General features: G+C 62.5%; 1 protein-coding gene and 1 non-coding gene across 2 annotated transcripts; both read right to left on the reverse strand.

The window, feature by feature from the left end:
• Positions 1–965: 965 nt before the first annotated feature.
• Positions 966–11,033, reverse strand: LOC140265003 (atrial natriuretic peptide receptor 1-like). Its single transcript, XM_072360882.1, is given in 23 exon segments — positions 966–1,252; positions 2,049–2,140; positions 2,212–2,310; positions 3,375–3,549; positions 3,628–3,820; positions 4,117–4,263; positions 4,344–4,512; positions 5,288–5,443; positions 5,519–5,678; positions 6,051–6,122; positions 6,258–6,362; positions 6,437–6,514; positions 6,586–6,660; positions 6,789–6,909; positions 7,008–7,092; positions 7,172–7,307; positions 7,400–7,450; positions 7,452–7,492; positions 8,327–8,462; positions 9,099–9,212; positions 9,524–9,601; positions 9,603–9,727; positions 10,346–11,033. Coding segments are annotated over 23 exon segments (3,150 nt in total). The 5' UTR covers positions 11,025–11,033; the 3' UTR covers positions 966–1,189.
• Positions 11,034–11,479: 446 nt separating this feature from the next.
• TRNAM-CAU (transfer RNA methionine (anticodon CAU)) lies at positions 11,480–11,551 on the reverse strand. The gene has a single exon. It is a non-coding gene; the product is annotated as a tRNA-Met (tRNA).
• Positions 11,552–11,632: the final 81 nt, after the last annotated feature.

Raw genomic sequence — 11,632 nt, forward strand, 5'->3', positions numbered from 1 at the left:
GCCCAGCGCCGCCGGCCGGAAGTCACTGGGAAAGGGACGGGAGGGCCTGAGAGGAAAAGGAAGCGCCCGCCGCCGGAAGTTGCCGCCCCTCCCTCTGGTTGGCCAATGGAAGAGGAGATGTGGCTTTGAGTGGCAGGGAGTGGAGGAGGGGAGGAGGGGCGAGGCCGAGAGGAGCGGATCGACCAATGAGGAGGTGGGGGCGGGGTCTGGGCTCGGGGTGACCACGCCCCCCGCGGGGGAACTTGGCCACGTGTGGCTCCCGGGTCGGGGTGGGGGGGGCACCGCGAAGCCCCCCGCAATGGGTACAGATGGACCGGGACCCCAAATACCGCCGGGGCGGGCACAGCTGAGTCCCCCCGACCCATTTCTATGGCCATGAGCTGCCAGGACCCCCAGTTACCCCCCGACCCGTCCGCAGGACCCCCATATAGGGCTCCCCATTTGGATACCCCCCCAACCCCCACCTCATACCCCGACCCTCCCCCTTATTCTCTCTTCTCTGGTCCCAGGTTAGGGTTAGTGTTAGGGTTAGGGTTAGGGTTAGGGTTAGGGTTGGTTAGGGTTAGGGTTAGGGTTAGGGTTGGTCAGGGTTAGGGTTAGGGTTAGGGTTAGGGTTGGTTAGGGTTGGTTAGGGTTAGGGTTAGGGTTAGGGTTGGTTAGGGTTAGGGTTAGTGTTAGGGTTAGGGTTGGTCAGGGTTAGGGTTAGGGTTAGGGTTAGGGTTGGTTAGGGTTGGTTAGGGTTAGGGTTAGGGTTAGGGTTGGTTAGGGTTAGGGTTGGTTAGGGTTAGGGTTGGTTAGGGTTAGGGTTAGGGTTAGGGTTAGGGTTAGGGTTGGTCAGGGTTAGGGTTAGGGTTAGGGTAGGGGCACTCCCCCCCCCCCCCCCCATGGCTCAATGGGATCGTGGCATGGGGCCGGGGGGGGGGGGGGTGGTGAAGAGATCCACGCAATGACCGCCCGTCTCCTGCTTTATTACACACAGCTTTATTACAAAAACCCATCGCTCCGGTATCGCCGTCTGGGGGGGGGGGGGGGGCACCGACACCGACCCGAACCGGGACACGGGGAGGCTCCATCGCCGGGGTCGGTGCCGGCCGCAGTTCCCCTCCCCCCCCTCGGAGCAGTGGGGTTCGTCCCCCGTATGGCCCCACCCGGGGGGGGGGCTCTGGGTTGGGAAGGGGGGGGGAGGGTCTCAGCCCCTTGTGCTGCTCCCCCGCTCCCCCAGCAGCCAATAGGTCCGCACCTTGCCCTTACCCTGTGTGTGTGGGGGGGGGGGTACAATGAGCTCCATTACCCCAATAGGGCTGGGGGACTTTGAGGGCTCTGGGCAGAGTGTAGGGGGTGCCTGTGTCCCATTGGGATCAGGGTGAAAGGTGGGGGGGGGATTAGAGGGGAACCCCATTGGGATGAGAGCACAGTGGGTTCCCATTGGGAGTTGGGATTGGGGCACTGAGGGTGGCCACTGTTATGTTGGGATAGGGGTCCAAAGGGTTCTGGCCCATTGTGGCTCAGGGGTTCCCATTGCCCCATTGGGATCAGGACCCAGAGGTTCCCATTAGTCCATTGGGATCAGTGCCTAGAGGTTCCCATTGGGACTGGGGACTGGGGGTTCCCATTAGTCCATTGGGATCAGTGCCTAGAGGTTCCCATTGCCCCATTGGGATTGGGGACTGGGGGTTCCCATTGCCCCATTGGGATCAAGACCCAGAGGTTCCCATTAGTCCATTGGGATCAGTGCCTAGAGGTTCCCATTGGGATTGGGGACTGGGGGTTCCCATTGCCCCATTGGGACTGGGGCCTAATGATTCCCATTAGTCCATTGGGATCAGGGCCCAGAGGTTCCCATTGCCCTATTGGGATTGGGGACTGGGGGTTCCCATTGCCCCATTGGGACTGGGGCCTAATGATTCCCATTAGTCCATTGGGATCAGGGCCCAGAGGTTCTCATTACCCCATTGGGATTGAGGTGTAGGGTGTGCCCTACTAGGGTTGGGGTGCAGACTGTACCCGTTGGGACCCCACTGGGGTGGGTTGGGGCTGAGGCTGCTCACCTTCATCTCCACGTCACCCCGCAGCTCCAACTCGAAGCAGCCGAACTCCTCCAGCACCGCTTTGGTCACCGCCGAGATGTGGATCTTCAGGGCTGGATGGGAACGGCCCCATCAGCACCCATGGGTGCCCCCCTGACCCCCATCTGGCCCCACACACCCTCACCTTCACCATTGGACTCCATGCGTGAGGCCGTGTTCACAGTGTCCCCAAAGAGGCAGTACCGGGGCATCTTCAGGCCCACCACACCGGCACAGACGGGCCCTGCATGGCCCCAATGAGCCCCCACCCCACTGATCCTCATTTGCCATATCTCCGTCCTTAGCTTCTCTGACCCCATATGGTTGCCATGTCCCCCATCCCAATCCATTGACCCATTTGGCTGCCATGTCTCCATCCCAACCCCAGTCATCCACATGGGTTCCAAATTCCCATCCCCAACCCAACATCCTCTATGGATGCCACATCCCCACTTCAATGTCCCCATGCCCACACCAATGTCCCCGTCCCAACATCTCCTATGGTTGCTGCATCTCCACCCCAACGTCCCCATCTCCATCCCAACGTCCCCATCCCTGTCCCAACATCCCCTATGGATGCCATTTCCCCATCCAAATGTTCCCATCCCCACTCCAACGTCCCCATCCCAATGTCCCCATCCCCATTCCATTGTCCCCTATGGATGCCATTTCCCCATCCCAACATCCCCACTCCAACGTCCCGACCCCAATGTTCCCATTCCCACCCCAACATCCCCATCCGCACCCCAACATCCCCATCTCCATCCCAACGTCCCCATCCCCACTCCAATATTCCCACCCCAATGTCTCCATCTCAATGTCCCCATCCCCATTCCAACGTCCCCACTCCAAAGTCTCCATCTCCATCCCAACACCCCCTTCCCCACTCCAACACCCCCTATGGATGTCACATCTCCATCCCAACATCCCCATCCCCGTCCCAACATCCCCACCCCAACATCCCCACCCCAACATCCCCATCCCAACATCCCCATCCCTGTCCCAACATCCCCACCCCAACATCCCCATCCCAACATCCCCATCCCCACCCCAACATCCCCGTCCCAACATCCCCATCCCCATCCCAACATCCCCGTCCCAACATCCCCACCCCAACATCCCCATCCCCATCCCAACATCCCCACCCCAACATCCCCATCCCAACATCCCCACCCCAACATCCCCATCCCTGTCCCAACATCCCCATCCCCATCCCCACCTCCCCACCCCAACGCCCCCTATAGACACCACATCCCCCACCCCACCCCAACACCCCCTTATGGACACCAGTTCCCCCCCCCTGCTGACCCGTATGGATGCCGATACGCAGCCGGAGCTGCTGCTGCGGGCGATGGCGGATGCGGAAGGAGCGGACGGCGTCCAGCAGCGCCAACGCCATGCGAGCCACCTCCCGTGCATGCAGCTTCCCATTGCGCACCGGCAACCCCGACACCACCATGTAGGCATCCCCAATGGTCTCCACCTTGAGTTGGGAAGGGGGGGATGTGAAAAGGGAGGCGGTGGGGAGGGAGGGATGCGCACGGAGCTCGTTATCCCCTACCTTGTAGACGTCGAAGTTGTCGATGATGGCATCGAAGCAGGTGTAGAGGTCGTTGAGCAACGTCACCACCTGCATGGGGGTGCTCTCGGCCGACAGCGCCGTGAAGCCCACGATGTCGCTGAAGTAGATGGTGACGCTGTCAAAAGCCTCCGCCTGCACCGTCTCCCCCCTCTTCAGCTGCTCCGCCACCGAGCTGAGGACATGGCAGGGTGGGTGAGATGGGGACGTGACCCCTTTTGGTGCCCCCAACCCCACATCATGCCTTGCCTCCACTTTGGTGGGGGTCTCCATTGCTGGGAGACCCATGATTGGGTTGGGCACCATTTGGGCACCCCAACCTATAGGGGAATCCTTGAGATTCCAAGTCCCTCTGATCACCCCACATCATCGCGGGGTTCCCTGGGTCTCCCAGCCCCACCAAGCAGCCCCATCCATCCCAATCCCAATCCAGAGGAAGGTTGGGGGATACTGGCTTTGGGGGGTGCTCACTGGGGGAGGATTTGGTAGAGCAGAGCCTCAGCCTTGCGCTTCTCCTCTAGGTAAGCCTGGGTGCGTTCCTCCACCAGCTCCTCCAGGTTGTTGGCGTACTGCTCCATGCGTGACAGCAGGTTGTCCAGGATGTTGCTGCTGCTCTCCCTGCAGCAGAAGGGTCAGTGGTTGCTTGGGGGGACCTTTAGGGGGGCTCCTCCTGTGGGGGTGGTGGGAGGTGGAGGCACCTGTTGAACTTGCGGAGCTGGACTTTGATCTGGTTGAAGTCGGGGCGCTCCAGGACGTCCTCGGCCCAGCAGTGCTGCATCAGCTGGCCCAGCTCCTCCATGTGGCACCCCACGTTGGCCGAGGGGCGGAAGCTGGGGCGCTCCCCGCTCTTCACCCGCTCGATGATCTCTGCAGGGAGGAAAACCCATCAGCAGGTCCAAAAACCCAACAAGTCCAAGAACCCAACAGTGGCTCCAGCAATAAAACCAACCAGCAGATCCATGAACCCAACAGTGCGTCCAAGAGCCCAACAATGCATCCAAGAACTCAACAGTAGGTTTAAGAACCCAACAGGCCACCCAAGAACCCCAAGAGCCCAAGAACCCAACAATAGGTTTAAGAACTCAACAGCCCTTCCAAGAACCCAACAGCCCATCCAAGAACCCAACAATAGGTTTAAAAACCCAAGAGTCCATCCAAGAACCCCAAGAGCCCAAGAATCCATCAATAGGTTTAAGAACCCAACATCCCTTCCAAGAACCCAACAGCCCATCCAGGAACCCAACAACAGCTCCAAGAACCCAATAATAGGTTTAAGAACCCAACAGCCCTTCCAAGAACCCAACACCCTGTCCAAGAACCCCAAGAGCCCATCCAAGAATTCCAAGAGCCCATCCAAGAACCCAACAATAGGTTTAAGAACCCAACAGCCCATCAAGAACCCAACAATAGGTTTAAGAACCCAACAGCCCATCAAGAACCCAACAATAGGTTTAAGAACCCAACAGCCCTTCCAAGAACCCAACAGTAGGTTTAAGAACCCAACAGCCCTTCCAAGAACCCAACAATAGGTTTAAGAACCCAACAGCCCTTCCAAGAACCCAACAACAGCTCCAAGAACCCACCACTGAGTGACAGCCCCCCACCCAGCACGTCCCCAGCCGCATCCCCACCTCCCTGTCACCTTTGGGGCTCAGATCCATTCCCTCCACATAGAAGACTCCGTTGCGCAACGCGATCTCTTGCAGGATGATCCCAAAGCTGTACACGTCTCCTTTCTGCGTACCGCGGGCCGGCGGTAGCTCCATACGCAGCAGCTCCGGTGCCGTCCACAGCTTCTCTGCAGCACCAGGACGGGGTCAGCCGGGCAGGGACGTCGGGGATGGAGAGCAGGGCTCAGCGGGACGGGGCTCACTGGCAAAGAGTGCATGGGTGTCATCGCCATCGGGGGCCACACGGAAGCTCTCCAGCCCGTAGTCGGTGATCTTCAGCACGAAGCGGCTGTCCACCACGCAGTTGGAGGACTTGAGGTTGCCATGGGACATGATGACGCCGTTGTGCAGGAACTGCATCCCCTGGCAGGGGGAGGAGGGAGGGTTGGATGCTGCCATCTCCCCCCAACCCATCCTGACTCTAATTGGGATGGGTCCCGTCTCCAATTGGGATGGGTCCCGTCTCCAATTAGGATGGGTCCCTTCTCCAATTGGGATGGGTCCCGTCTCCAATTGGGATGGGTCCCTTCTCCAACTGGGATGGGTCCCTTCTCCAATTGGGATGGGTCCCTTCTCCAATTGGGATGGGTCCCTTCTCCAATTAGGATGGGTCCCTTCTCCAATTGGGATGGGTCCCTTCTCCAACTGGGATGGGTCCCTTCTCCAATTGGGATGGGTCCCTTCTCCAATTAGGATGGGTCCCGTCTCCAATTGGGGTCCCCAATGGCTCGTTACCTTAACGATGTCAAGAGTGAGGGAGTACCGGAACATCCAGTCCAAAGTGATGCTTTCATTCTCCAGGATATCCTGGGGATGCAGGGAGGGCACAGCGCTGTCCCCCCATCCCAGCCAGCACCATGGGGCAATGGGCATATTGAACCCAATGTGGGGCACAGGGCTGGGCTCAATGGGTCCCCCCAGGGTGCAGAGACCCCCCGGTACCTGCAGGCTCCCACGTGGGCAATACTCAGTCAGGATGCAGATGTTTGGGGGGTCGGTGCAGGCGCCGATGAAGCGAGTCAGGTGTTCGTTTTGGACATCTCTCATCTGAGGGGCAGCGAGCTGTGGGGCTCTGCCCCACTGCGGGGACCCCCCCCAAACCCTCCCCCAGCCCCACCTACGTGCTTCAGCTCAAACAGGACCTTGCGCGTCAGCTCGATCCGCTTGCGGTTGAGGTGCTTGACGGCCACCAGGTTGCCCTGGGGACAGGTGGGGCGGTGGGTGCTTGCTGGGGTGGGGGTCTCCAGCCCCCATTCCCGTGTCCCCATACCTTATAATACGCCGTCTTGGCATAGACCTGGAACTGCCCCTCTGCTGTCATCAGCGAGCCGTAGTTGGAGCCCCTCTGTGTGTGGGGGGGAAGGATGTGGGATGAGCTCATCCCCACTCCATCCTGATCCCACCCCCATCCCCACCCCCATCCCCACCCCCATCCCACCACCCCCACCCCATGGGGACGCAGCAGACACCCACCAGGGACAGGGTGAGTTTGCTGCCTGCGCTGCGCAGGTGCTTCTCCATGCTGCTCATCTGCAGGTCCTCCCAGCGCACGCGCCACAACTCGGCCGCCAGCTCCTTCTCCAGCTGCAGCTTCCTGCACCCAACCGCAGTCTGAGACCCCCACGGGTACCCCCCCACCCCCACTCCCACCTTCCCCCCCCCCCCAGCCAACCCCCCCTCCCCACATCCCACCTGTAGATGAAGAAGGAGATGATGGTGATGGCCAGCAGGACGAGGCTGAGCGCCAGGGACAGCACCTCCAATGTGCTCAGGTAGGCTGTAGGGTAAGATGGGGGTGGTGAGGGGCTGTGGGACCCCCCTGGGGTCGTACCCCCCCCCTCCCATCCACCTCTCACCCTTCCGGCACTGTGGGTCACTGTGGTCGAAGCCACAAGGGGGGACGTCGGAGGGGACGACGTTCCCTGGCCAATGGATGTCACGTCCCGGCACCATATGGAGCTCCTTGGTGGTGCCGTTATAGTTGGTCACGATCTGGGTGGGATGAAGGGGTTGAAAAAGGGAAAGGGGGGGTCAGGACATCCCTGTGAGGTTGTGGGGTTTCCCCATCCCAGTGCAGCTCCCACCTGGAAGTCCCCACTCGTGGGGTCCATGTCCCATAGGGAATAGTCGCTCTCACCGGTCCCCGTTCTCATCGATCCTCAGGAACCCGGTGACGCCTGGGGATGAATGAGGGGCTCAGGGGGGGGCACAGGGACCCCAGAATGGGGACAATGTCTTTGTGTGCCCCATGGGGGGAGCACAGCATCGTCCTGATGAGTCTGACCCCAAAACACCCACCTGGGAGTGGGGTCGTGGGGTGGCAGTCAGCCCTATGGGATGGGGATGGGGATGGGGATGGGATGGGATGGGATAGGATAGGATGGGATGGGGATGGGATGGGATGGGATGGGATGGGATGGGATGGGATGGATTGGGATGGGATGGGATGGGATGGGATGGGGATGGGATGGGATGGAATGGGGATGGGATGGGGATGGGATGGGATGGGGATGGGGATGGGGATGGGGATGAGGATGGGATGGGGATGGGATGGGGATGGGATGGGGATGGGATGGGATGGGATGGGATGGGGATGGGATGGGATGGGATGGGGATGGGATGGGATGGGATGGGATGGGATGGGATGGGATGGGATGGGGATGGGATGGGATGGGATGGGATGGGATGGGATGGGATGGGGATGGGATGAGATGGGATGGGGATGGGATGGGATGGGATGGGGATGGGATGAGATGGGATGGGGATGGGATGGGATGGGATGGGATGGGGATGGGATGAGATGGGATGGGGATGGGATGGGATGAGATGGGGATTGGATGGGATGGGATGGGATGGGATGGGGATGGGATGGGATGGGATGGGATGGGATGGGATGGGGATTGGATGGGGGTGGGGTGAGGGTGGGATGGGGATGGGATGAAATGGGATGAGATGGGATGGGGATGGGATGGGGATTGGATGGGATGGGATGGGATGGGGAGGACACCCACCATAGAAGGTGCGGTTCCACATCTGCTGGGTGATGGCGGAGGCGTTGGTGATGGAGCCGCCGTGCTGCAGCGTCTCATTGACGGCGTGAGCGTAGAGCAGCACCCCGTCGTGGAAGGCGGCCGCGATGAAATTCATCTGAGGGCACACAGAGGGGTGGGAACGGCGCCCCCTCGTCCCCTGCAGCCCCACATCACTCCGTGTGCCACCACCATCCCCTGGCCCAGCACCCCCAGCTCCATCCTATGTCCCCATATCCCAATGTCCCCATCTCTATCCCATGTCCTCAGTGTCCCCAGTTCCATCCCATGTCCCCTCACCCCAATGTCCCCATGGCATCAGTGCCCCTCACCCCAATGTCCCCATCTCCATCCCATGTCCCCATCTCTATCCCATGTCCTCAGTGTCCCCATCTCCATCCCATGTCACTCACCCCAATGTCCCCATGTCATCAGTGCCCCTCACCCCAATGTCTCCATCTCCACCCCATGTCCCCTCATCCCAATGTTCCCATCTCTATCCCATGTCCTCATTGTCCCCAGCCTCACCCCGTGTCCCTCACCCCAATGTCCCCATCTCCATCCCATGTCCCTCATCCCAATGTCCCCATCTCCATCCCATGTCCCTCACCCCAATGTCCCCATCTCCATCCCATGTCCCTCATCCCGACGCCCCCATCTCCACCCCATGTCCCCAACATCTCCATCCCGTGTCCCCCACCCCATGTCCCCATCCATCCCCGCCCCGTGTCCCCTCCCCGTCCCCACTCCTCACCAGCCCGTCCCTCATGGTGAAGTTGAAGTGGGTCAGCGCCTCCTCCTTCAGCCTCTCCACGAACGGTCGGTATTCGGGGTTCTCAGGCTCTTTGTAGGTGATGATGGTGACAGCCTGGGTGGGTGATGGGGGTGGGGGGACACACACACACAGGTGGGGGGTGGGCTGGCAGCGGGTGCCCGCGGAGGGTCCCCGAGCCCCGGGCAGGGCTGACTTTGTGCCGCCCCTATTAATAGCCCCGCAGGCAGCGCTGGAGCCGGGACTTGGGGAAATGAATGTCGCTTCCTTCCTCCATCAGAGCTGCCAGCACCGAGCAGGGGGTGGGCAGGGGGGGGGGGGTGGGTTTACACGTGGGTGTGCGCTGGGGGCTGCTTTACCCGTGGGGGGGTGAGCCGTGATTTAAGGGTGGGGGGGGGGGCGCCCACCTGGAAAGCCTCCCGGGCGCTGTCGTCGTGTCGGTCCCCGCGCTTCCAGGGCTGCTGGGGGTCGGGGAAGCGCCCCCCCCCCCTGCAGGCTGACCCCGAAGATGTCGATGTAGAAGAAGGCGAAGTCTCCTCGCGTCAGCCCCTCTCGCCACGCCTCAAGCATCAGCTCCCTCAGCGTGTCCGGAGCGCAGCACACGTAAACCACTGCGGGGCGGGGGGTCACGGCACGGCCCCCCCCCGAGGTTTGAGCCCAATGGGGGGGGCGACATCCCCCCCAAAACCCCCCCAAGTTACCGGGAACGACGGACCCTCATAACCCTCATAACCCTCATAACCCTCATAACCCTCATAACCCTCATAACCCCCGTTACGATCTCGCCGTGCCCACCCCGAGGGGGACCGGAGGGGGGGGACACTGAGGGGTCGCCGCCCGCTGCCCCCCCCCCCCCCCCCCCCCCCCACACACACCTCCCGCCCCATCGGACCCGACCCGACGTTTCCTGTTTTCCCGACTCCGTTTCCTCCTCCCGCGATCCCGACGGTTCCCCCCGTGTCCCCCCCGCGGTACCGGCTGCGGACGGGCAGCACCGCAGCCTCAGCTCCGCCGTTCCGGGGGGGGGGGTTATAAGGAACGGAGGGGACGCTCGGACGGCTCCGGGCTGCGTGTCCGCACGGGGCGGGTGCGGCGTTTCCACGCGTACCGGACCGTCTCCAACGCTGTGCGGGTGCGTTCAGCCGTGCGGAGCCGATCGGGGCGCACCTGTTTGCGGCTCCCCACGGCCGGTCGTACCGCTCGTCCCGCACGCACCCCCCCGCACTCACCGCGTCCCTTCTGCCGGATCTCCTGGATGATGAAGGAGTAATTCCCGCGGTGGCGAAACACCACGTCGAGCACCGTCATGTTGCTCAGCGTCGGCAGCTGCACGTAGAGCCCTTCGGCGGCGAAGAAGCACGGCCGGTCGTCCACCCTCTCGTCCCAATAGACGAGCAGCGCCCGCCGAGCCCACCCGTAACGCCGGTGCAGCCGCACTCCCAGCTCGCCCAGTTTGCGGTGGCTCGGCCCCACGCGCGTCGTCAGCGCGAACTGCTCGCGTTTGTCGTCGAAGCCGTGAGCTTCGGCACCCGCCGTCACCAGCGGCAGCCCCCAATGGCTGGTGAAACGAGCGACCGGAGCCGCCGTGTACACGCAGCCCGGACCCACGAAGGCTGCGGGGTGATGGGCGAGCCGCAGATCCACGGCGGCGAGCGGGGCGGCCATCTCGGAGCACAACCCGTGCCGGTCCTCGCTGCTGCCGAACACCCAGCGCAGCGCGTGGCCGCCCAGGAGATCCCCACGAGCGTTCACGGCGGCGGCGGCCAAGCGCACGGCGGGTCCCACGCGAGGCCAAGCCCACGGGTAGGAGAGGTTCCTCTCGGGCAGCACCACCGCCAGCGTCAGCGCGGCCCCGCGGGCCCCGCACAGCGCCCCGCACAGCAGCGCCCCGCACAGCACCGCCAGCATCGCCGCGAGTGGCCGCGGCCCCCGCTCGCCCGGCCCGTCCTTCCCCGGCCGCGACGGAGGGCTGCGCCCATCGCCGCATTAACCCCTTCGTGCCCGCCCGGCCGACGCCAACCCCGCCCCACGCGTGTCCGTGTGCGCGCCCACGGGGCGGGGGGGGGGGGGAAGACCCTGATGTGGGGGGGGGGGGCGGTGAGGTTCGGGCCCGCGTGGGGCTGAGAACAGACGGACCCCACGCTGGGACCGCACCGCCCCCCCCCTCCCGTCACACCGGAGCGCTGCCCCCCCCCACGCGCGGCTCCCCCCGCCGGTCCGCAGCGCTGCATTGAGAGAAGCGGAGTCAGAGCCGCTCGTGGAGCTGCACCGTGCGGCGCTGGAGGGGACGGCGGTGATTAAAGCTCTTAATTAAAGCGCTAATGAAAAAAAAAACAGTGGGGGGTGAGAGGGAAAAGTTGAAGTAGCAGAGGATGGTTTCGATCCATCGACCTCTGGGTTATGGGCCCAGCACGCTTCCGCTGCGCCACTCTGCTGCCTGGCAGCGCCTCCTCTCCATTGTATATGAGGCTACTCACACGGCCGCCTCTCATCGGCGCATGCGCAGCGCGCTGCCC

This window comes from Excalfactoria chinensis, unplaced genomic scaffold (assembly GCF_039878825.1).
Source record: "Excalfactoria chinensis isolate bCotChi1 unplaced genomic scaffold, bCotChi1.hap2 Scaffold_383, whole genome shotgun sequence".
NCBI lineage: Eukaryota > Metazoa > Chordata > Aves > Galliformes > Phasianidae > Excalfactoria > Excalfactoria chinensis.